Raw genomic sequence first — 27,492 nt, 5'->3', positions numbered from 1 at the left:
GTTGTTGTATGGGTTTTTGCCGTGTTGCAGCGTTCATTAAACAGCTATGCCGATGCTCACTTTCTGGTTCTCTGTGCTTAGCATTATGCACACAACAGGCCCTGCCATGATCCACACCTACTGGCTGAAGAAGCTAACTGCACTCCATGATCGCCTGGCAGCACAAATGAACCAGCTGCTATGGGCTAAGATACACCCAGAATGGCTGGCTGAAGGCCGGACAGTCCTGATCCCCAAGGATCCCCTGAAGGGACCGGACAATTCAACCACCGGCCAATAACCTGCCTCAGTACAACATGGAAACTCCTGTCAGGAATCATAGCAGCTAAGATGAGCAGACACACGGCACAATACATGAGCGGGGCCCAAAAAGGAATTAGCAAAGATACCAGGGAGCAAAACTCCAGCTACTGGTAGATAGAGCAGTCACTCGAGACTGTAAGACTAGACTGACCAACATGTGCATCGCCTGGATTGATTACAAGAAAGCCTATGACTCAGTGTCGCACACATGAATCCTGGAATGCCTAGAACTGTACAAGAACAACAGGACCCTAAGAGCCTTCATCAAGAACTCAATGGGAAAGTGGAGAACAAGACTAGAGACCACCTACGAAATGGAGCAACCATCAGCCATCTCCTTTACATGGATGACATCAAGCTGTATGTCAGGAGTGAATGAGATATTGATTCACAGATCCACACCACCAGGATCTACAGCAATGACATGGGAATGTCATTCGGACTGGAAACGTGTAGTTGTAACAGTAGTGGTAACAAAGTGAGGGAAGCTAGTCAGAACTGAGGGGATTGCACTACCAGAAGGCAGAATTGCAGACATTGAGGACAGCTACAAGTAGAGTGGATTGCAAAAGTATTCATACCCCTTGAACTTTTCCATATTTATCACATTACAACCACAAACATAAACATATTTCACTGGAATTTAATGTGAAAGAACAACACAAAGTGGTATACAATTGTGAAGTGGAAGGAAAATTATACATGATTCAAAACATTTTTTACAAATAAACTGAAAAGTATGGTGTGCAAAAGTATTCAGCCCCCTTTTCTCTGAGTGTAACCAATTGCATTCAGAAGTTGTCTGATGACTGCTAATGACTAAAAAGAGTCCACCTTTGTGTAATCTAATCGCAGTACAAATACAACTGCTCCGTGAATGTCTCAGAGGTTGGTTAAGAGAATATTAGGGAGTAAACAGCATCATGAAGTCCAAAGAACACACCAGACAGGTCAGGAATAAGGTTGTGGAGAAGTTTAAAGCAGGCTTAGGCTATAAAAAGATTTACCAAGCTTTGAACATCTCACAGAGCACTGTTCAATCCATTATCTGGAAATGGAAAGAGTATGGCACAACTGTAAATCTACCAAGACAAGGCCGTCCACCTAAACTTACAGGCCGAACAAGGAGAGCACTGATCAGAGATGCAGCCAAGAGGCCCACGGTGACTCTGGACCAAATGCAGAGATCCACAGCTCAGGTGGGGGAATCTGTCCACAGGACAGCTATTAGTTGTGCACTGCACAAATGTGGTCTTTATGGAAGAGAGGCAAGAAGAAAGCCATTGTTAAAAAAAACAAAACAAAACATAAAAAGTCCCATTTGCAGTTTGCCAGAAGCCATGTTGGGGACACAGCAAACATGTGGAACAAGGTGCTTTGGTCAGATGAGACCAAAATTGAACTTTTGGGCCAAAATGCAAAACACTATGTGTGGCGGAGAATTTACACTGCACATCACTCTGAACACACCATCCCCACTGTCAAATATGGTGGTGGCAGCATCATGCTCTGGGGCTGCTTCTCTTCAGCAGGGACAGGGAAGTTGGTCAGAGTTGATGGGAAGATGGATGGAGCCAAATACAGGCCAATCTTGGAAGAAAATCTGTTGGAGTCTGCAAAAGACTTGAGACTGGGGCGGAGGTTCACCTTCCAGCAGGACAATGACGCTACACATAAAGCCAGGGCTACAGTGGAATGGTTTAAAACCAAACATATTCATGTGTTAGAAAGGCCCAGTCAAAGTCCAGACCTAAACCCAATCGAGAATTTGTGGCAAGATCTGAAAACTGCTGTTCACAAACGCTCTCCATCTAATCTGACTGAGCTTGAGCTGTTTTGCAAAGAAGAATGGGCAAAAATTTCAGTCACTAGATGTGCAAAGCTGGTGGAGACATACCCTAAAAGACTTGCAGCTGTAATTGCAGCAAAAGGTGGTTCCACAAAGTATTGACTAAGGGGAGCTGAATACTTTTGTACGCTGCCCTTTTCAGTTTTTTATTTGTAAAAGTTTTGAATCATGTATAATTTTCTTTCCACTTCACAATTGTATACCACTTTGTGTTGGTCTTTCACATTAAATTCCAGTGAAATATATTTATGTTTGTGGTTGTAATGTGACAGAATATGGAAAAGTTCAAGGGGTATGAATACTTTGCAAGCCACTGTACCTTGGAATCCCACAGACAAATGGGAAACACGAAGAGGCCACTGGGAAAGCTGCAACCGCCAAGTACCTGCAGAGTCAGCTGAATGGGAAGAGGAAGATCTGGGCAATCAACACCTACGCCCTTCCAGTTGCCAGATATCCTGCTGGGATAGTAAGCTGGCCAAAGGAGGAAATGGAAGCCACTGATATCAAGACAGTAAAGCTGCTTATCATACATGGAGGGTTTCACTCCAAATCCAGCACCCTGAGACACAACCTGAGACCGATGATGGCCGTATCATCTGAGAACTTCTGTAGGTGGCAATGACCTGAGTTGTACAGTACCTGAAGTCTGAAGTGTACAGACTGAACAGAAAGGGTGAGAAGACTGTGCCCTGCGGTGCCCCCGTGCTATAGCCTACCATATCAGGCACACAGTCATGGATCCTCACATACTGTGGTCTGTTTTGGAACTCAGGACAAATTTCATCCATCCCAGGAGCCCTGCCACCACCTCAGTGACCTAACCCGCCATCACAGTCAACCAAACTTGTCTGGGATTTTAAGTTACCTTTTAGTATTTGTTACTACAGTGCTTTTGTTTTTCTGTCTTTTTTTGTCATAAACTGGGGAAATAGAGGACTCACTGGGCACACACACACACACACACACACACACACACACACACACACACACACACACACACACACACACACACACAGGAATCCACCTGTTCTGTTGTTGTTTTTAAAAGTGCTTTATAAATAACCTGGTATGGTATGCTACTATTTAAGGTTTTGCAAAAAGAGCAAATCATTGAACAAACAGGTGATTCACTGTGATGCATTTGTTTGAGAGAAGGCATTTTGTGTTTTATCTTTTCTGCTCTAAGTAATAAGCTTGGCTTGCTGGATCTAAATTTTAATTTTGGATCCCATGATTAAAAAAAAAGTTTTAGACCCTTATTTCAATCAGCTATTTTGAAAGAAAGTTAAAGGTTGTTAATGATTGCTGCATTCCACTTAATCTGGATCTTGGTATTGTGAATTCACTGTTGTGGATTACTGAGAGACTTGAGCCTGGGATGTGCGTGAATATGTCCTGCACACGGGGCTGGACTGGTGATCTGGCGTACCGGGCATTTGCGCGGTGGACCGACAGTCCTCAGGGGCCAATGCTATTGCATTTTTTTTTTCTTCCCTTTTTTTCTAAGAGACCAGCCCACAATTTAGAGGGGGCGGCCCATTGGCCCATCTTTAATATAGACAGTGGACTGAACCAATCAGGATATAGGACGAAAGCAGCCCCACCATTTCTCTGAGTGGTGCCCGTAACTCCCGCTAGTAGTTTCAGTGTTGAGCTCGTGTGTTAAAGGAGAGGCAATATGGAGAAACTGAAGCAGCAGAAAGGGGGTGCAGAGAAGTTACGTGGGAAGAAATTGAAGAGTGTCACTGTAGATGCTACAAAATGTGTAAAGATCACAGACATGTTCGCTGCTGTAGCCTCCACGTCCTCTGTAACAGCAATGCAACAGCAGGCTGTAGGCAGAGCCGGCCCGAGGCGTAGGCGACATATGTGGCTGCATATGGCCCTCTGACCACCCACATTTGTCATGAAACTTTTTTGGTTTGTTTTAATTTTTTACATATGCCAATTTCCTAAAAGAAAGAAAAGACTATTCTAACTATCCAGATTTGTACACTTGTAACAACACTAATTTAATGAGTAGGCTACACTCTAATATTTCTGTCTCAGACTGATGCTGAAAAGCTAATTCATGCATTTATTATTTCTAGGTTGGACTATTGTAATTTGTTATTATCAGGCTGGCCTAAAAGCTCCCTGAAAAGCCTTCAGCTGATCCAAAATGCTGCAGCTAGAGTACTGACAGGGACTAGAAAGCGTATGTCTCACATATTGGCTTCTCTTCATTGACTCATAGTACCGTATAACCCCAATAGAGCGCTTCGTTCTCAGACTGCTGGGTTACTTGTGGTTCCTAGGATAGTTAAGAGTAGAACGGGAGGTAGAGCCTTCAGCTTTCAGGCCCCACTTCTGTGAAACCAGCTCCCAGCTTGGATTCAGGAGACAGACACACTTTAACCCTCCAGCATTAATAACGGTTAAATTCAGGGGACAATGAAATGGTATGAAGAGGGCCCCAAATCAAATCTTGCTTAGGGCCTCTTCAAGGCTTGGGCCGACTCTGCTATAGCTGAAAAAAGCACCAGTGGACAGGGAGAGAAGCAGCCAGAGATGCAAGGGAAACCGAGGGACAGAGTGAGCGAGAAAGTGTAGTACGTAAGCAGGTAGTAACATTAGGATAATACAGGGATTTTGAGGTGATGGAGGTAACGTTAGCTCTATTACATGAGAATGATGAGCAATGGCGATTGATTAGTATCAATATTTATTGGTATTTGCATACTTCCCAAAATCTGGCAGCCATGGCACCTTAACCTGATAAAATAGCAAGCAGTCAAGGCCGAGAAGTGTTGTATGAGCAGCAAGTGTCCGTTTTAGGCTACATCATAGCATTTTAGATATTTAGGTTAAAGATGTGTTGAAAGGCTTCATAGAAGTTTGAATTTGTAGCCTCTATGCTGGTTAAACATGTTTTAAAAAGCACTCAAACAAGTGAAATAACAGATTTTTAAAAAGCTAAATGATAAGTAAAAGCTTTGCAATTTAAGCATTACTAAAGTAAGTGTAAAAGTATTATTAGCAAAAGGTATGCCCACAAAGAATAAGAGTAAGACATAGTTGCGGCCGGTCTAAGCCAAAAATGCCAGGGCCGATTTTTTTGTCCCAGTCCAGCCCTGCCTGCACATGGACTCTGCACTTGAGCTTCTACAGATGGGGGTCAGTGAATGAGAATATTTTCCCATTTGCTCAGATGGGGAAAAAAAAACCCAAAATAAATATTACAAAGGTGCACGTTACCCATCATGGATAATCCTGACCACCCACTTACACCACGTACTGCACAGTCAGAAGAGTACCTTCCCTAACAAACTGATTTAGCAACAAGGACACATATAGGTAATATTTCATACCACATCCTGTCAAATGCTATAATCTATCTACCTGGCAGAGAGACATTTGTATAAGTAACTTTATTTAAAGCCAGTCCTCTGTCAAGAGTAGTGTCAGGTTGAAGGTAATTTGTTTTCAATTATGTTGTTTTTTTGGTTTTTATTTCTTCCCCATTAGATCACTTGGTGACCCTGCCGCATGTCCAGAAGTATTTATTGTCAGTTCGCTACATTGAGGAACTCCAGAAGTTTGTAGAGGATGATAATTTCAAGTAAGTGTTTTCTCTGTGGAAGGTATGGGAATATCAGACCATTAAAAATGTATGTTAGAATTTATTAGACAAATAGGAAACTTTTCACTTTTGTCTTGTTAGGCACCATTTTTCTGACTTATTCCTGGGTAATACATATGATTTGTGCATTGTTTGTTGGCTTTAATGTTGCTGCCATTGGTCGTGGTATGTGACCTATCACGGGTGACTTAAAATGGTGCCGCTCTGTGTTTCATTGTCTGATGAAGCGCAGGTGTGCTCAAAACGTCATATATTATTAGATGCAATAAATAAGAAAATTGGAGTTATGCAGTGTGCTGTTAATTCTTTTTTTTATGGTTTTATGGATTTCATTGGCTCTGTACCTGCCACACATTGTGGCGAGGATTTTTTTCCTGTTTTTGACTGATGCTTTACACAGCACTCCTGGGACTCCACCACAACCCTTATCACGCCAGTCATTTCAGGAGAGCATGAGGGTGTATTATTATGACCTGTACAACTACAGCCATGAAGGATCTCTCTGGGACTCTTTTTTATAATTTAAAGAATTTACAGAGGATGAGTTATGTTAAAGGACGGCACAACCAAGCTTAGCCAACCAGGAGCAAAAATTAATCTACAGAAACTACAAGAAAGCTGTTACTGATTGCTTATGAGTGAAAAGAATTCCTTGGGGTCTACGACTCACGAAAACTCCAATATTATGTAAAGAAAATTAAGCGTTTGTCAAAAAGTGGTGTGAAATACTCAACAAATGCTCATTTGATTTGATGGCTACAATTGCTACATACAGGGAACACAAACAGAGTTAAAAAAAAAAAAAGAAATCATGATTGTGAAATAGGGAAGATTTAATTGATACACCAGAGATTATGTATTCAAATGGGTACAAAAAGAAGAGGCTACACATAGTCATACATCACATAAATCACAGAGGAGATGGGGTCATTCTCAGTTAAGACTCTCAGCATCACCTCCATCATTTTACTGGGACTCTGGGAAAGAAATTCCTCTATTGACACACATTATAGATTAGTAGAAAGAGATATTTCATATCTGCTGAACCATAAAAGACAATGGAAAATAAGACACAACCTCACCAAGGTGCAAAAAAACTGCACTGGAAACTTTGTGAAATGATAATTCCATCATAATCCAAAATGCAGATAAAGTTGGAGCTGTAGTAATTTTGGATAGAAGCCTATAAGCAAGATGTTTTTTTTTCACAAGTGACTACAAGGAAATCCTACTGCAGAACTAAGAACTAAAATACATGGACATCTCAAAGATCTGTTAATGAGAGGACAAGTCACTAAAGAAGAACATTGCTTTATGACAGTGAATTTTCCCAACTACACCAATATTTTACATTTTGCCTAAAATACATAAAGAATATTGTGACATTCTTCCAGACAGACCCATTATGGCCAAGGTTATAACTACAGTTTGGTCCCTCACTGAAAAAAACAGCCTTGTGCACTTTTTCTACCATCCTACATTAAAGACTCCAAACTAATTTAAACTCTCTAAGTCAGTTTGAATGATTTTTTTTTTAGTTACTGTGGATATTGAGTCCCTGTACACCAATGTTTGCATACATGGTGGACTGCAGGCTCTTGAGTTTTTTTCTGCAAGCACAGCAACAGAATTCAGCTACCACTGGCTCACCCAGTATAACTTGTATTGTAGAACTGGCTGAATTAGTACCAACCACCAACTCTTTTATGTTTGACAAAGACTTTTTCATACAGGTTTCAGGTGTTAGTATGGGCTTTAAGATGTCTCCTAGTTTTGTCTCCTTGTATGTCATGAAGTTGTACTGAATCTTGCAAGAAATGCATAATACCAGAATATTTCCACCTATAAAAGGTATGTAGATGACATTTTCTTTATTTGTACCTCTACTGAAGAACAACTTAAGAAGTTCTACTCAATTATGAACACTCACAATGGACATTTAAAATTCACATTGGCTTATGATCCTGTAGAAATGCAAGAAGGACAACTTATGTACCACTCTGTACAGAAAATCTACATATAGAAATTCACTTATAAATAGATGTTCACATCATCCCACACCTAGGGACATAGATCGACCTGTAAATTTACAGCTTCACTTTTACGCTCAGCCCTGTCTTCACTATAACGTAGCAGTGCAGCGTCCACATCACCGTCCAGCCGCAGGCCCAATCCATCTGTCAATTTTTCAACCAACAAGAATTCTGCATTACCTTGTATTCTCGTCAGTATTACAAGCTGAGAACCATTCACCTGTACTTTTTATTTTGAAAAACTGGCACTTTTTGTTGTAGGATATCTGTGATTGGACCTGGTTTCAGAACTTTTCTAAATGGCAAGAAGAAAGATGAAGGAAAAGTGGTACAGACCTGGACATGTTACTGTGAAGGAGCATTTCTGTGGCCTGGATATTTAACTGATAGCTGTTGGCTTATGTCCATATTATTTAGCAAGAAAATTCTCATCTGTTTTTGTTGCTGTTCACAATCAACCCTCTGCCAATCATTCAACTGCAGAATACTTGCTAACCCAGTATTCAAGTGCTTTTATGGTTATTAATGGGGATTTGAACCTCATCCCACTGAATAAAACTTTAGCAACTATTCAACAGTATGTCAATTATTCCACTGGAGAAAAAAAAAGAGCGGTAGATCTGCTGTGTGCAAATGCTGATGATGCTCCTACATAAAGGTCCAAGCACTTCTCACTGTATTCCACATTTATCTTATGTTTAGATGTTTTGTCCTTGGGATGAACCATAATAAATATGTTTGGAGAAAATTCTCCAAACATATTTATTATATATTCATTTTATTATTTATATATATTTTAAGGTTTTATAAACCCTTCCCACACTCCTGTAAACCTTTTCCACTCTCTTACTACAACTTGAATGATGAAGATGTTGCTTTGTTGTTGCTGTTTACAATCAACCATCCGCCAATCATTCCACTGCAGAATACAGCTCTCAGGGGCCGCTGGCTCTGGTTCAGTCTCTGGCTAGGACTTTGGATGACATCGCTGGGTGCCCGGCTTCTCCAAGAAGAGAGAGCTTGTGGAACTGGGGCAGTGGATGCCTCCGACAGGCCAGACGGCGGCATCGAAGGAGAATATCTGAGGGCAGTGGAGAGATTAAATCCCAGAGACTGGGCAAATGAGTGGAGTCAGGCTGTCCTCAGGTGGAGGACAGAGTTTCTGCCACTGAGAGCCATGTTTCCCTCCTTTCGGAGACAGGGGCGAGTGAAGAGCTGAGCTGCAGTGGTGAGGAACTCACTAACCGTGGAACTGGAGAGGAGGTGTCCAATGAGAGACAGAGGACACCCATTTTTATAGCTGTGGGCTTGAGCTGGAAAGTGACAACAGCATGACTGCAGAGGTGAAGCTTGTATTTATAACTGTGGGCTTGAGCTGGAAAGTGACAGCACAACTACAGAGGTGAAGCTTGCATGCTGGGTTGTTGCTGTTGCTGCTGCTGTGGCTTGGGTGTGGGGCAGTTGTGGTGATGATGGTGATTGCAGTGACTGAACAAAGTGTTTTACCCCAACTCGGCATTAACTCCATGTACTGAGGCCAAGAGTGAGCCAAGTTGCAGAAGGTTTTTTTGTCGATATTTCTCTTTTTTTTCTTTTTTTTTTTCCCTGCACAGATTGCCAACAGCCACTGTCCTTGGAAAATGAGGGTTTGAAACTCTCAAAAGCTGTGTTGGCTGGGGCCATTGTGGTCAGTCTGCTGTCACAGTAAGGAAGTGAGGGACTCAAATGCAGGACACAGAGGCAGGCAGACATGGGTAAACTAAAAGCAAGTCTTTTTTTAGCTGATGACATTAATTCAAAATGCGAATGGAAGATACAAAGGGATACTGAAAACCATTTGAAATATAAACGGAATCACAGAAGCCAGGGAATGTGGGAACCAGGAAACGCAGGAGCTAGGGAACCTAGGAACAGGAGACAGCAGGAGAAACACATGGCACAAACACACAGGTTAAATCAAATAGAACGAGACAAGGAAGTAAAGCTAAATACAAAACAGGAGAGAAAAAAGACCAACAAAGTAAAACAGAACACAACTGAACATGGAGTCAGGAATGCAGACTTGATGCAACACAGGAAGACGGATACACTGAGGAAACACAGAAACATGAATAATATGAACACAAGAGGCTCAACACAAGTGGGAGGAACACAGGGGGAGAACTAAACTTTAAAGTCACTAGAACTAAGAACTAACTAAGTATAGTAGATAGTGTGCGGGCAAAGACAAGGCAAACCCTATTTTGGATTACAAGGATTGTGTTTTTATTTTTTTTTTTTAAATCCAGGAATAGTTTTACTGCTTTGGAAAAGTGTCTAAGATCACTGTCATGCTGAAAAATGAAATGTTAAAATGGACTGATACTTACATACAATTAAGATTGTGCAAAGCAAGAATTGTGCAAAATTTCAAAGAAGGTCCCTGGTCACAGTTTGTTTAGTGTTCTCACAACCTGTAGGAAGAAGCTGTTGAAAAGTCGGCTGGATCTATAGCTGATGCTCCTGAATCATCTCCCAGATGGTAAACAGGGAGAACAGGATATGAGATGGGTGGTAAGTCTTTTAGGACATCTGACACCCTGTGGATGCAGCGCTTCCTGTAGATGTCCAGCAGCGAGGGGAGGGGGCACCTATGATCCTTCTGGTCATCTTTACTAACCTGTTCAACTGATGTGATGCAAACCAGGAGGTGAGGCTCTCAATGGTGCCCCTATAGAGGGTGATCAACTGGATGGTGTGAAGACCAGCGTTCCCGAGGCTCCTAAGTGGATGGAGCCACTTTTGGACCTTCTTGATGATGGCTGCAGTATGTCGGTCGTGGTCTGGGTCTTCCCTTGTTCTCCTTCCCCAACAGAGGGGATTCCAACTTAGGCTGGGTGTAGATATGAGTAAAACCAGAATTTCCAATAAAGCCACTGGAGATGAGCAGGATTCATTTCAAGGATCTATTACACACAGAATTAAACAGACCAAGAAAGCAGTTAAGCGCCTCCCGGGAGTGTAGCCTTAAGCAGTTAGCATAGCAAGCAAAGACAAAGGGAAGAAGCTCCTGGGCCGCTCCCCATCCACTTGCAGGACTTTCTCCACCCCCTCCTTTGTCCCTAGCTAATTTGCATAGGTTTCATTCCATGAAACCTGAACCCCCAACTACCCCAATCATCTTTTGGCTCTATTCCACCCACTCGTCAATCACGTGCTTAAGGCGCACACATCACCGGGGTACCTCTTGGCTTATGACAGTTCTAGCAGATGTCACAATGATGAATCTTCTCTCAGTTAAAACCTCAGCTAATAAAACACCTCTTGGACCATCCTCACTAATTCATGTTGCACAAACACAATGATTTGCAGAACTCCATTTTTGGGACCTGCTTGTCTTAAAGATTCCTAAAATACAACATGTGGTGACAAAGTCATATGAACCAGAGATGTGCCTGCATCCCACCAAGGCCTTAAACATATATGAGTAACAGATATAACAGGCCTCAGCTTTATCCTACTAATCTAAGCATACAGTGTTCATTAATCTAGCGTGTGTGACTAATACATTTTTAATAAGTGATATATAAAATAGTAATAGTAAATATCATTATCAAAGTGTTAAAAATTCCCAACAAGTATTGGTGGTGAAGGTCAAGTCCTCTGCCAGGTGGACTCCAAGAAACTTGACACTGCTGACCCTCTCAAACCCACTGACGGTCAGGGGACTGTAGGCCTGAAATCCATCACCATGTCCTTTGTTTTTCTATGTTAAGGAATATGTTTTGGGACCTGCACCACGGCGTCAACTGCTCCACCTCCATTCTGTATGTGGCCTTATTGTTATTCTTAATGAGGCCCACCAAAGACATGTTTCTTGCATACTTGATAATGTGGTTGATGGCATGGGTGGCAGTGCAGTCGTGGTTAAGCAGGCTGAACAGGTTGACTTCATGAGGCAGGGTGGGGTCGTTGAAGCATATCTGTGTAGGGCAAGGCTTTGCAGTCAGTCAGAGAGTGGGAGCCTTCCTACAGCCTCCAGGTATCCCCTGTGTTAGTGAAGTGGCTGTGAAGTCTCTGAACACAGCGCCTCTTTGCCTCCCTAATGCCACATGACAGGTTCCTGCTAGTCTCTGCATCTTCCAACATAAATACTGTGTTTCTGACTCTCATCAGTGCATGCAGTTCAGCACACATCCAGGGTTTGTCGGTATTGTGCAAGCGACCAGCTAGCTGCTTCAAAGTAGTGCTCAGTGAGTGAATTGCTTCTAGCATGTACACAGATTTAATCTTAAGCGTTTCACTTTCTGGTTAAATAATTAAAAAAAAAAACTGTACACTCAGTTGGCAGTTTCTTCTGTGCCTCCCATTACAATCCTTGCAATAAATCCTTCCCTCATGGAGGATTGAATGTTCAATATTGATGAAAACTGATTTTAAAGCTGCATTGGTTTAACTTCATAGTGATTTTAAAAGCTGATATAAATTCTAGTTCAGTGCTGTTTCTTTTTTCGTCCATCCCATTTATAATGTCATATTATACCAAATAACAAGAACACCTCCAAAAAGGTCATTGTTAAATCTAGCTTGAATCTATCATACATTTTTTTAGATAGATGCAGTGGTTAAAATATAAGCCCTTAGACATGAGGTATAAAAGAAAGTGTGAGTGAAGTGGCTCCTGTTTAGAAGTAACAGACACCCTGTTACAGCCTAGCGCTGTCTTGAAACAAGAATTTAACAGTTTTCATCTCCAGCAGATGATGAAAATAGTGTGACATCTCCTTACGACGTGGAGTAATGTTCAGTTAGACAAGCTGGTTCAGATTTGTCTTTAATTTATTTTGTAAATAAATTGAATAATGGTAAAGATCTGAAACTGCCTTTTTGATCTTTTCCCTTTTACATTAATCATTGACAGTTGCTACCATCAGCTGATCACACAGTAACACTGAACTGGTTTGTCTGATGGAAACATTTGTGTTACAGGCTGTCTCTAAAGATTGAACCTGGCAACAGTTCCCCTCGCATTGCTTCTTCTAAAGAAGACCTGGCAGGTGAGTCACACATAGCAGAATTGCAGATGCAGTAGCCCTCCAGATTTCTTCCACTTCCCCAAGTGTTACTCAAAGCAAAGCATTGGCTTTTTCTCTAAAATACTGCAAGATTATGACCTTACAGCGTTCATGCAAAGTATATGTGAAGTACAGTATGAAAGGCCAAAGGTTTATCTCCACCAAAACAATATGGGTGTATTTAAAAAAAAAAAACAGTGATGCACTGTGGTGGAGCAAATCATGCATATACACACACACACACACACACACACACACTTTACCCTTGCAGTTCCCAGTTACTGCTATTGTTCATATGTCCATCAGTATTCCTCTTCTGTTTTGTTTGAGAAATCAGATCTTCATTTTTACAGTACCTTGTGGTGGCTTAAACTCTACATAGAAACTACAGAATGAGTTAAATGATACACTCCAAAACAACTGCAACATACAAGTGTTTGTGTCATATTCACGACTCCTGATGAGTGCAGGAGACAGAGCAGTCTATGTGTATGTTTTATCCTACTGTTTACATGAGACAATGTTATGGTGTGATAGCCTCCAGTGTGTTTTATGCACCTGCCACCTCTCACACCATGCATGCACTCAGCAGTGAATTAAAAATGTAGTTTGGTTAGAAATCTTATGACTATAAGCCTCTTTAAGTCGAAGTTATGATGAGCCAGCACTAGGTGTTTAATATGTAATGGTTTTAAAATTAATCATAACATGTAAATGTAAGTCAAAAAATACAAATTTGACTTGCTCATTATCTTTTAAAGCTGATAGGTGGTAAGAAGTAGTTAGTCTTGTACACACTACCTAACACTAGATAAAAAGCCCACAGAACAAATGTAATAAAATGCAACTATAAACATAAAATGAATGAATCAGACTAAAGTAAACACATAAAATAGAAAAATGTACAATACATGTAACCTAAACACAAATAAAAGAAATCAAAACAACAATCAGTAAATTCTTAAATTCAAGTAATGCTGGATAAGATAGGCTAAAGGAGCCAAAAAATAATAGATTTAACTATGTAAAAAATACAGTTCAAATTCAGTAAGGTCTTTAGAACAACTCATTTTTCACAAATATTTCTAAAGGCAGACTGTACGACTAGGTGCTTGATTTTTCTATACTTGTGGCAATGGGACTGAAAGACACACATTCAAAGATTGTGTGGCAAATACTTTGTTTTCTGGTCATTTGAGAGTTGCTTTGAGGCTCTGATGTTGCCACTCTTCAGAGAAGATGCAAAGAGGAGAAACACTTGCAATTGACTGTCTTAACCCTTCCTCATAATGGGATTCCCCTATGTATGTAGGTCAAGGGTTAGTGAGCTCAAAACACATTTTGTGTTCCAATAATTAGTGCTAAAGGTATTCAAATCAATAAAATGACAAGGGTGCCCAAATTTATGCACCTGCCTAATTTTGTTTAAAAAATTATTGCACACTTTCTGTAAATCCTGTAAACTTCATTTCACTTCTCAAATATCACTGTGTTTGTCTGTTATATGATATATTTAACTGAAATTGCTGATCCAAACAACCAATGATTCATAAAGGAAAATCATGAAAATTATCAGGGGTGCCCAAACTTTTGCATAACACTGTAGTGAACTCAGCTATGTGTCAGCTCAAAATTTGAAGACCATAATCACTGACGGTTATTCACAATTGTAGTTTTGTAATTACTGGCTCCACATGTGGTTATGACACAGCAAGTTTTAAGATAGTAAAGTCAAAATTATGCAAAATTGTGAGACGTGGTGCTTTTTTTTTTTTAATTTTACTTTGGCCAGTACAGTGTACCTGATTGCTCTCAGAGAAATGTGTATTACCTGTATGTGCTTCTCATACACTTGCTGGTAGAGCATATGGCCATATACACACAAATCACTGGAGATCATAAATAATGAGGAATGTAGGGTTTCTGATTCAAAGACTGGGTGTGACGCTAGAGGGTTAACCAGTTCCCTTGAGATGGAGTCAGTTGAATATGTCCCTTCTCAATGTGTACATGTTTGCCATTACATACAGTCTAAGCCAAAAGTCACTGGTTGCTCCGTTGTTGATGGTTTTCATAATCTTTTGTATGATAGTATTCTACTTTTGTTTGTATTTAGTTTTGCTTGGACAGATCTGTCATCCAGGCATTCAAAACTAACACAAACATTTAGGGAATAAGCAAAAAATCTTGCTTGATGTTCGCAGTGATATAGTCTTTGTTTACAGACAAACTCACCTTGTTTACACCGAACTGGCAGTGAATTGTTTACTTGAGCCTGTTTCAGCAGCTGACTCAAATGTCTCGTGCAACTTAACAATAGAGCTCATGGCACTCTAACAGCAGAACATGCCGCTATTAATCTTTTTCCATAGAGTCATGTCCCATGGCTGGCCAGCAACATGGCTTGATTTGTTTGTTGTTGTCGCTATCGTAACTGCCACCCCCCCACCCCCACCCCCACCCCCAAATATACTTGTTTCACACAATTTTGTATAATTTCTTAATGATTTGGTGGAATTTTTCTCTGTAGAAGAGTAGAGAGTTATTACTTGTCATTGAACTGAGGGGAGGGGGTGAAAGGGAGGTTTCAACTTTAGTGCACTGTAATAAAAGAATTTTTCTGTGGCTACACCGTAATGTCCTGCAGTTACAGGATGTCAGCGAATCATTTAGGAAGGAAGCATGTGTCTCAGATTTTAAATGGAAATGTTTGGCTGTTGCCTTGGCATGAAGTTATGTTTCCATCACTAAGAGTATTTACTCAATTTGTAGTTATCATTAAAAGATTCTTTTTTTCCTTAGACATATTTTCTTCATCACTATGACAAATCAGCTAATCTTTGTGATCTGTTTTGATTACATCATCATGAGGTGTTACGAACATGTTCTGTACCTCCTTAGAAGGTCTTTAAAAGTCTAAAATCAGTATCTAAATGTGAATTTTAAACATCTTAAGCACATTTTGACAAGTGGAAATCTATAATCTAGTCAGTTCTTCAAACTTCCATCTTGCATTTAAATTTTTTAGGGGGGAAGCTTTATCCAACTAAAAATGGAAAAAATGAAGATGGAACCACTAATACAAACTGCTGCCCAGTCACACTTTATGAGACCAGAGTGAATGTGTCACAGCAGTGCTAACCAGTGCAGCACTGTTCATCCCAATCAGAGCTAGTTTGAGAAAAGAATGTTTAGTGCCTGATTAAAGCCTGTTGAAAATAAACTAGATGTATCTTATACAGGAAAATGGGAAGTAAGAAAAACATGAAGTATCCATAAAATGTCAACAACTAGCATCTGCTAATATTGGTCTATACTCACATCAGGAACATTGCCGCTATCCTGCAAGAACAATGTAACATGTTGCATCTTCTCTAAGCAACCAACAGGCAGAGTTTGGATCTGTGGTGAACTTGGAGCACATAGTAAGTAAACTTCATTTTAGCTGAAGCAGTGAACATATACTGCAGCTTCTATTTTAAATCATATTTTTTTTACCAGTATGGACATGAAATATGGGCAGCACGGTGGTGCAGTGGTTAGCACTGCTGCCTCACAGTTAGAATACCATCTGGAAGGCCTGGGTTCGATTCCACCTTGGCCCAGGCCTCTCCCTCTCTCTGTGTGGAGTTTGCATGTTCTCCCCATGCTTGCGTGGGTTTCCTCCGGGTACTCCGGTTTCCTCCCACATTCCAAAGACATGCATTTACTGGGGTTAAGTTAATTGGCTAATCTAAATTGCCCATAGGTGTGACTGAGCGCGTGAATGTGAGTTTGTGAGGTTGTCTGTCACTCCGTGTTGGCCCTGCAACAGGCTGGCGACCTGTTCAGGGTGTACCCTGCCTCTCGCCCTATGACAGCTGGGATAGGCTCCAGCCCCCCCGGGACCCTTAACAGGATGTGCGGAAGCGAATGGATGGATGGATGGATGGACATGAAATAGGGTATCAAATTGCTGCCATAATAATTTTTCGAAAGGTCTTGAAAAAAAACAAAACAAAAAAGTCTACTGTATACAGTTGTTTGTGAATTTGCGCAAACTCCTTGTTTTGTTCTACATTATTAGCCTGATGGCATAATCAGAAGAGTAAAATAAAGAGAATCTGAGAGAAATGAAAGGGTTGACAGGTATGGCATGCATTATTAAAAGAGCTTGAAGGATCACCCAGGTTTCTTGTGTAAAAGTGAGCTGTTTATAATTCTGGGTATTTTCTGGAGTTTTGAAGCAAAATAAAATGTGATTAAATATTGTTTTTGAGGACCAGACAGCATTCCTCAAATGAGTAATGAGGATGCAGAAGTATCCAGTGTGATAACCAGCAGGGCGGCCTCTTTTAATCCTCTTTCAAACCATCTGTCTTCCCAGTCAAAAATGTGAACATTGGCATCCTCGAAAGAGTGTCCTATTTCCTTTAGGTGCAGATGTACACCTGAGCCTTGTTCTGTTGAGGTGGCTATTCTACATTGCTCAAAAAAAAATCAAGGGAACACTCAAATAACACATCCTAGATCTGAATGAATGAAATATTCTCATTGAATACTTTTGTTCTGTACAAAGTTGAATGTGCTGAAACAAAATCACACAAAAATCATCAGTGGAAATCAAATTTATTCATCAATGGAGGCTTGGATTTGGAGTCACACACAAAATTAAAGTGGAAAAACACACTACAGGCTGATCCAACTTTGATGTAATGTCCTTAAAACAAGTCAAAATGAGGCTCAGTATTGTGTGTGGCCTCCACGTGCCTGTATGACCTCCCTACAATGCCTGGGCATGCTCCTGATGAGGTGGCGGATGGTCTCCTGAGGGATCTCCTCCCAGACCTGGACTAAAGCATCTGCTAACTCCTGGACAGTCTGTGGTGCAACATGACGTTGGTAAATGGAGCGAGACATGATGTCCCAGATTTGCTCAATCGGATTCAGATCTGGGGAACGGGCGGGCCAGTCCATAGCTTCAATGCTTTCATCTTGAAGGAACTGCTGACACACTCCAGCCACATGAGGTCTAGCATTGTCCTGCATTAGGAGGAACCCAGGGCCAACCGCACTTCCATATGGTCTCACAAGGGGTCTGAGGATCTCATCTCGGTACCTAATGGCAGTGATGCTACCTCTGGCGAGCACATGGAGGGCTGTGCGGCCCTCCAAAGAAATGCCACCCCACACCATTACTGACCCACTGCCAAACCAGTCATGCTGAAGGATGTTGCAGGCAGCAGATCGCTCTCCACGGCGTCTCCAGACTCTGTCACGTCTGTCACATGTGCTCAGTGTGAACCTGCTTTCATCTGTGAAGAGCACAGGGCACTAGTGGCGAATTTGCCAATCCTGGTTTTCTCTGGCAAATGCCAAGCGTCCTGCACGGTGTTGGGCTGTGAGCACAACCCCCATCTGTGGACGTCAGGCCCTCATGGAGTCGGTTTCTAACAGTTTGTGCAGACACATGCACATTTGTGGCCTGCTAGAGGTCATTTTGCAGGGCTCTGGCAGTGCTCCTCCTGTTCCTCCTTGCACAAAGGCAGAGGTAGCGGTCCTGCTGCTGGGTTGTTGCCCTCCTACGGCCTACTCCACGTCTCTGGGTGTACTGGCCTGTCTCCTGGTAGCACCTCCAGCCTCTGGACACTACACTGACAGACATAGCAAACCTTCTTGCCACAGCTCGCATTGATGTGCCATCCTGGATGAGCTGCACTACCTGAGCCACTTGTGTGGGTTGTAGAGTCCGTCTCATGCTACCACGAGTGTGAAAGCACCACCAACATTCAAAAGTGACCAAAACATCAGCCAGAAAGCATAGGTACTGAGAAGTGGTCTGTGGTCCCCACCTGCAGAACCACTCCTTTTAGTGTGTCTTGCTACAGTAATTGCCAATAATTTCCACCTGTTGTCTATTCTATTTGTACAACAGCATGTGATTGTCAATCAGTGTTGCTTCCTAAGTGGACAGTTTGATTTCACAGAAGTTTGATTTACTTGGAGTTATATTGTGTCGTTTAAGTGTTCCCTTTATTTTTTTGAGCAGTGTATGTTGTGCCATTCGTTTTGTGAAGAGGCTGTTTGGTTTCTCTAATTTAGAGGTCAAGCACTCTTCACTGCACTGGACAGCATACACTATGTTGCTTATTTTGTATATTTTGTCCTTGGGATGGACCAGTTTTTGCCTTAGAGTGTGACTAGGTTTGAAGTATACTGAAATGAAAATTCTTCTGAGTTTCTCTGACAGCCTGTCACATAAGGGCTGACAATGTTGTTCTGCTTGTCATTCTCATTCTCCCTTGTTAGTGTCTGACCTTCTTTCCTGTGCATTTTTGCTGATTTCATGAAAGCCCAGTTGGGAAAACCACATGTTTTATGGGCTTTCATTACATACATGTGTTCCTTTTTTTTCTCTTCTGCCTTATAAGGAACATTTTCTATCCAGTGTTGCAGGGTCCTAATCACCCCAAGTATGTGTTCGAGTGGGTGGTGGGAGTTAAAAAGTAGGTACTGGTCTTTGTGTGTGGGCTTCCGGTCAAGTTCAGTGTTGAGGCTTCCATCGTCCTCAGTAAGCATAGCACAGTCCAGGAACGGTAACCTATTATCCCTGATATCCTCCCTGGTAAACTTTATTCAGTGAATTGATGTGGCGAGTGAAGGCTTCTACTTTTTGGGTTTTAATTTTGACCAAAGTTTTATCCACATATCTGTACCAGTGGCTAGGTGCTATACCTTTGAAGGAGCCAAGAGCTTTACTTTCCACGTCCTCGATGTAAAGGTTAGCTACAGTGGGTGACATTGGGGAGCCCATGGTGCATCCATGCTTTTGTCTGTAGAAACCCTTGTATTTGAAATGTGTTGTGGTAAGGCAGAGGTCTAACAGGGTGCAAATCTGATCTGGGGTAAAGCTGGTTCTGTTTTGTAAGGAGCTGTCTTCCTGTAATTGTTTTCTGATGGTCTCCACTGCCTCAGTTGGTATGCAAAGTTAAATCACTTCAAAGGACACTATGGTTTAATCTGGATTCAGTGCAACATTATGGACCTTGTTGGTAAAGTCTGTGTAGTTTTCAGTGTGATTGGGTGTGTTGCCCATTAGTGGAGATAAGAAGTGCTTGGAAATGTTGTAGGTGACTGAGTTTATACTGCTGATGATGGATCTGAGTGGGACTCCTTCTTTGTGGACCTTTGGAAGTCCACAAATACACGGAGTAGCTTCTCCTGAGTAAAGGCGGTGGTAAGTAAGGCGGTCAATGGCTTTTCCTTTTCAAGTTATTGTAGGCAGCTGGTGACTTTCTTCTTGTAGTTGTTTGTGGTGTCTCCTCTTAAGACCCTGTGTTGTTGTCAGTGAAGAGTGTAGTAATTTTCATGTGGTAAGCGGATGAATTGATCAGTTGAATGATCAATCTGCCTTTATTAGCTGGCTATGTACCACAGGCCTGCAAGGTGGCAGTAAAATAAACTGCTACTTAAAAAGCCATCGCTTGACCCAGCTGTCTTTGCTAATCATAGACTAATTTCCAACCTTCCTTTTCTCTCAAAGACTCTTGAAAGAGTAGTTGTATAACAGCTAACTGATCATCTGCAGAGGAATGGTTCATTTGAAGATTTTCAGTCAGGCTTCAGAATTTTGATACTGTTGACCATAGCATTTTATTACAGAGATTAGAGCATACTATAGGTATTAAAAGGTACTGCACTTCAGTGGTCTGAATCACAATCAAAGACTCCAATTTGTTCATGTAAATGAGGAGTCTTCTTCACACAGTGAGGTTAATTATGGAGTTCCACAGGGTTCTGTGTTAGGACCAATTTTATTTACATTATACATGCTTCCCTTAGGCAGTATTATTAGAAAGCATTGCATACATTTTCATTGTTATGCAGATGATACCCAGCTTTATCTATCCATGAAGCCAGATGACACACATCAATTAGTTAAACTGCAAGAATGTCTTAAAGACATAAAGGCCTGGATGGCCTCTAATTTCCTGCTTCTAAATTCAGATAAAACTGAAATTCTTGTGCTGGGTCCCACAAATATTAGAAACATGGTGTCAAACCAGATACTTACTCTGGATGGCATTACTTTGGCCTCCAGTAACACTGTGAGAAATCTTGGAGTCATTTTTGACCAGGATATGTCCTTCAATGCACATATTAAACAAATATGTAGGGCCGCTTTTTTTGCATTTGCGTAATATTTCTAAAATTAGGAACGTCCTTTCTCAGAGTGATGCTGAAAAGCTAATTCACGTATCTGTGCTGAATTATTGTATTTCATTATTATCAGGCTGTCCTAAAAGCTCCCTGAAAAGCCTTCAGCTGATCCAAAATGCTGCAGCTAGAGTAATGACAGCGACTAGAAAGAGAGAGCAGATTTCTCCCATTTTGGCTTCTCTACATTGGCTTCCTGTTAAATCTAGAATAGAATTTAAAATTCTTCTCCTCACATACAAGGCCTTGAATAATCAGGCCCCATCTCATCTTAAAGACCTAATAGTACCGTATCACCCTAATAGAGCACTTCGCTCTCAGACTGTTGGCTTACTTGTGGTTCCTAGGATACTTAAGAGTAGAACAGGAGGCAGAGCCTTCAGCTTTCAAGCTGAGCCACAAAATACAAACTACAAACCGCCAAAAAACAATAAGTATAAATGTTTGCAAAGAACAATATGACATCCTTAACTGCAACAAAGAGTATATCATTTAAATTTGGACTATTAAACAGAACTGTCCTTGAAGAGCTAGCCAAGGAGGAGTGGCAGCCATCTTTCACTCTAGCTCAGGGGTGTCCAAACTTGCGCCCCACGGGCCGCTTCCGGCCCCGCCCACTTCCAGTCCACGAATTGATGTCAAAAATAACATACAATTTGGCCCTTTAATTTACTTTTATGACATTTCGCTTAACCCTCTTAATTGGAAGGGATTTGGAAAAGTTAAAAAAACAGTCTTAGTTATTGTTATCGATCATCATCCTGTTGTTTGCTCAGAGTTTGTCTGATTTCTCAGATTTTTTTATATGATTTAGTGCTCAGTTCTGATAAAATAATTATTGTAAGTGATTTTAACATCCATGTAGGTGATGAAATTGAGGTCCTCAACACTGTATTTAAGTTTGTATTAGACTCAACTGGCCTCTCTCAAAATGTACATTGAATTTATGATTTAATTTAATTGAAAAAAAGTTTATTCTACACATTTTAAGAACTTTATCTAGATCACATCCATAGCCAGTTTAGAATAACCAATTAACCTAACATGCATCTCTATGAACAAATAATTCTGTGTCTAAATAGCCATTCAAAGCAGTTCTATATAGATGTTTTACTTGGAGAGTGGTTCCATAGTGTTGTGATTTACATATTTGCCTAACATGCCCTGGTTTGAGCCTGGGCGAAGACACAAATCCCTTTGGAGTCGTGTCAGGAAGTGAATCTGTTATAAATAATCTGCAGAGCTACCTGCTGTGGAGTAGGTAGCTAGCTGCTTGTTTTGATATAAGACATACATTGATAAGCCAAACCATTCTGATCACCCTCATACACAGTACTTCTGTAGTGCTTTTCTACTCTAAATGAGTATTCAAGCCTCATTCAACTAATCACAGACATTCAATTCAATTCAGTTTTATTCATACAGTGCCAAATCACAACAAACAGTCGCCTCAAGGCGCTTTATATTGTGGGTAAAGACCCTACAATAATACAGAGATAACCCAACAGTCAAAACAACCCCCTATGAGCAGCACTTGGTGACAGTGGGAAGGAAAAACTCCCTTTTAACAGGAAGAAACCTCCAGCAGAACCAGGCTCAGGGAGGGACAGTCATCAACCGGTTGGGCTGAGGGGAGAGAAAAAAACATGCTCTGGAAGAGAGCCAGAGGTTAATAACAATTAATGATTAAATGCAGAGTGGAGTATTAACAAAGTAAATAAGCAGCACTCTTACAGCTGCTTATTTACATGCTTTTACAGCACTTTTTAAAAATTCTGTGCCTACGACAACCTCCTCTACCTCCTGAGCCACAGTCGCCTTCTGAACTCATCCATGCTGCTGATATCTCTGAACCACAGAAGTGGTGCTTGGGCATGAATTGGAACAAACAATTTTATGGTGCAGGCCTGGTGCCACATAGCAGGAGTCTTTTTTTCTTGGCTGGGGGAGGGGGTTAAAAGCAGTTCTAGATTAGGCACCAATGGAAACAACAAAATTAAGGTAGAGGTGAACAGTGTTTTGGCTAGCTAAGTACCTGATTGTCAGGGATCAGGCTGTCTCATACTGTAAGTGCACGATCACAGCTAAGGGTGTTCTCCTCTTGTTGCTTAGATGAACATTTGCAGTTACATAACATGGTAGAAAAGGGCTGTTCTGGCTGTGTTCACTGTCTTGTTGGCTCAGTGAGTATGAGAGTCTCATACACTTCACACACTGCCAAACAGAAGAATTTGGTTTGCTCACTTAAAGACTGAGACAGTGAAAGGACAGTTTGGTGGACTTAACTGAATGCAGTACAAAAGGATTAATCCATGTGATGCGACACTTTCACCATCACTGTGTCTGACAAGGAAAAACTCCACTAATGGGGATGTGACGTTAGCACCCTTACAGTCTCATCTCATTTGAATGATTGTGTTTCTTAAATCATCTTTTCGTAGGTGTGACTGAGCTCCTCTCTGTGCTTAAAGAATAAGAACATGCTTAGAGATGCAGAACAAGCTAATATCAATCACTGGGAATATGACTGTTGTGGTGTAATAGCATTTCACCACTGTGTACAACCTGCCAGGGCTATTTTGTGTGCATTTCAGCCTTCCTATTGGCTAAGAAAAACCACAGTACTGGTTTCAGTCAATTTAAATGCTAATCTTTCCATCACGCAAGGCTAACATCCCATAATCATTACATCATACAGAGTACAAGCTGAATGTTTTATTCTGAGTAATAAGAAGAACAGGGAGTCCTCCAACAGCAGAGCTGTCTCAACATCATGCAGTCACTCTGAGATTACAAGCACAGGAACAAACTGCCTGCCAAGTACCCGTACAAAAAAGTGATGCTATTTTGAAGAGAACAACAGCCCAGATCACATATTGATTTAATTTTTTTTTGTCTTTACTTCACTTTTTCATGATGTGATAATAACTACAAACTACACATAACAGTAGTTTTGAGAAAAAATCCACACTTTCCTTTTGTGCTTCAGTACACAATATTGTAAAAGTCATTTTAGTTTGAGTCACACACAGTCCAGATTTATCTGACTTGGCCAAACCGGTAAGCCTATCATATCACCTATTAAGAAAACAGATCTAAAATGTTCTAAAGTATTTAATGAACCATACATTTAAAAAAACAGACGATCAGCCTGTGATGTATTTAAAAAAGTGCAATTTCAACAATATGTCTATTTTTTTCACATCCTTATTGAAGGAATGCTGCAATCATATATTAAAGACTTTTGGCAGCATGGCTTACTAGCTTAACCATCTTACATTGTTGAGGTATGGCATACAGTGGATAATGCTTTTTTGTCTTAAAGAAGGCTGAAAAAGTCACAATGAATCAGACCTCTTGCTGATGAAATAATGAAACAGTCCATAAAATCAGTCACTTAGAACAGCTACATCTATGCAGGAAAGAAGAATAACTGTTGTATACTTTAAACAAGTTTCATGAAACTTTTTTTGCTTAGTGTGCACTCCTGAAGAACAAGCTACAGCAATCCAAATCAGCAGCAGCTTTTACAAGTTAATAATGGAGTATTTAAGCCACATTAAGAAAGCTTCTTTCCCAGAGAGATCACATTATTCTACCACATTACCCCGATTCCTTCAATTTACCTTTACTGTACTATACTGATTACTATATTATAGACGTGTAAACCTATTACTCCTGCTGGTAGGAAATCTTCTAATTTGAACAAATTCCATAGTGCATTATCAGTGGGAATTCATCTGTTTTTCCAACAACCACACTAACAGACACAATCACATACAGCTGCCTGCATATAACCTCTGCTCATCCCCAGATGCTGCTTTTTATGAGGTCCAAAAATCCTACAAAAAATAATTCCATACAAATCTAAAGTGTTCCAAGCTGAGCTTGCTGAATACAGACTTCCCTGCTGGGTCTCAAATGGTCAAAACTGAATGGCCCCAAGGGGGTTTCCAGTGAGAGGGAACAGAGTGACTCAGAGGTTCCACTGGCACAAAAAGCACATAGGAACAGTGGATCAATTCACCAGTCCAACAGCGGAGCTGCCAAAAGGGCAAGCTGTTGCCGGACTGATGATAAGTTTATGTGGGCATTTTCATATATAAATTCATAGCAAGGACATGTAAAGAGTCTTACACGGGATGACTGCACTGAGTAATTATGTTAAAGACTTTTGTGTGGAGGCTTAGTTTGTGACTTACTAGCTCCCTCTGGTGGCTATGGTGTTAAGCATCTTTAAAGTAAAGCTCATGCATGCACTCTGGGGCCTCTGAGTGTGGCCTGCAGGCTAGCAGCACTCCTTGGTAACTTTTTCTGCCCCCCCCTTCCCCGAGTGAAAACTCTCTCTTCCAAGCCCTTTGAGATGAGCACAAGTATATGCATATGATTGTGCCTGTGCTGATTTGTAAGCCTCCCAAAGAGTTAAAACTCTGTTACTCTAGGTAACAATAATTAGTACTGCTCACCTGACAGAATTCCTCTGTCAAAGGCTAGATTTTTTTAAAGCCTGAAAACAGAGACTGGAGAGGAGTTCAGTTCCCTCTCACACCAACACACTAACTGAATTACAGTATGGTTAAGGATTTTGTTGGTTTTTGACCAGTGATTCCAAAAACATGCTGATTTGATGCTCTGTAAACTTTAATTCTCTGTATTGTTAATGCAATATCAAGTTTCTAATATAAGCAGTGTTTTGTGCCATCACATATTACTTAAGGCTGCAAGTAGAAAAAACTTTACCAGTAGGCTACACATAGCCTGAAAGTCATAATCCCAGGCAAATAGAGGAGCAGCTCTTGTTCCACTGCTGCTTTTGCTTGCTGCTTTGAAGATGTCGAGAGAGACTCAGATTATATAGTAACCTTTTATCATTAACATTTTTTGCACTGTTAAAAGAAAATCTATGTGAAATAATCTTAAACCCCAAAATACACTTCCACACATCAACATGTTTTCAGAGATATTTTATTAGAACAATTATTACTTTTTTATGAAAGAGACAGAGTTTAAAGTCACAAAAGTATATAATAAATGTCACTAGTTTGAGGAAGCTTTATGAGAGTGCAAAGATTTATTTACCACGTTGTAAAAATCTTGTTATTACAGAAGAATTGGTCATCTTTCTTTAAATTACACATAACTTTGAATAGAATAGCAGTATTGTAATAGTGACCTTATGTGTTTCAGGTCTGTCTGAGGTATCAGCCTCTGTGAGGTTTAACCGCCGACCTACTTGCCCTGATGCCTCTGTGGGGGTTCATATCCCAACCCCCCCTCCCTCTCACCACAGGAAGAGCCACAGTCTGGGAAACAAGTGAGTACAATAAGTTATTGACAATTTTAGATTTGGGAGAGGAGTCATACATCAAAAAATACATTATATCTCCATTCAAGCCTAACCAATAGAATTTGTATCTAGTTACAGACATTTTTATACTACAACAACACCTGTAAACTTGTGTCTTCCTCAATTTTCATTCATTCATTCATTTTTGTTTGAGAAAAAAAAGACACTACAGATTAATACATTTCAGAACACAAGCTTTCACCACAGAGTTCAATGTCTTTAATGGAAACATTGGCTCTTTTCTAATGGTGTTCCACCAATAGGAATCTTCCACTTGTGGTATTCCAGCAAGGCAAACTGGTGGAATATTCCACCAGTGATGTCCTGCCAATAAGACTCTTATAAACCTGGATGAGGTGTAAGAGTCTAAAAATGTTTTAACATATAAAGCCCACAATATTAGTCACATCTAAATTAAAATTCCATAAGCAATCCAAAAATTACAGGCCACTAAATATCCCTTCTTAAAGACTTAGTGCCTTTTTGGCAATTATGTTTGCTCTTTGAGATGCATTCATATTATTTATAATTAGAAGTATGTGTTGCTTATGAAATTTTAATTTAGATTTGACAAATATCATGGGCTTTATAGAAGACATTTTTAGACTCCATCTTGTCCAAGTTTTGAAGATTTCTAATGATAAAACATCACTGATAGAATATTCCACATTCATGCTGGATGGAAGTTTGCCAAGTGTAAGATTCCTATTAGTGGAACATCCCACTGAAAACAGCTGTTGTTTCCATGAAATCTGTTTAATTTCCTGAGGCTGAAACACATCAGAGTTTTTTAAATGCAGACCATTCCACAAGAATAGAAGCATTTTTAATATTATTTAAAGGGACTGCCTTGGAGTTGTTTGATCCTTATACCCACTAATATAATGTTGTTTATTTCTGACAGAATGGAACAAAATGACAAAAACACATTCAACAGGTTACAGCATAATACTGGTGTATGCTATATTTGTTAATACAAACAGAATTCATCTGATTCATCTTCAAAAATCAAAATCACTGGTGGTCAGATGAAAGAGGTGGGAATGACTTCCTGTTACCTTGTATTCTTGCTCCATATCTGCGTT

General features: G+C 40.5%; 1 protein-coding gene across 1 annotated transcript in view; it reads left to right on the top strand.

Moving 5' to 3' along the window:
- Positions 1–27,492, top strand: part of LOC115789081 (ras-specific guanine nucleotide-releasing factor RalGPS1) — a 94,778-nt gene that overhangs the window by 53,869 nt on the left and 13,417 nt on the right. Inside the window, exons 11-13 of the mRNA XM_030742270.1 lie at positions 5,663–5,756; positions 12,779–12,846; positions 26,248–26,374. Coding sequence (XP_030598130.1) covers positions 5,663–5,756; positions 12,779–12,846; positions 26,248–26,374 — 289 coding nt within the window. The remainder of the gene's footprint in view (positions 1–5,662; positions 5,757–12,778; positions 12,847–26,247; positions 26,375–27,492) is intronic.

Source organism: Archocentrus centrarchus, chromosome 12 (assembly GCF_007364275.1).
Source record: "Archocentrus centrarchus isolate MPI-CPG fArcCen1 chromosome 12, fArcCen1, whole genome shotgun sequence".
NCBI lineage: Eukaryota > Metazoa > Chordata > Actinopteri > Cichliformes > Cichlidae > Archocentrus > Archocentrus centrarchus.
Note: the sequence above shows the minus strand (reverse complement) of the source record. Positions and strands in the feature narration are given on the sequence as shown.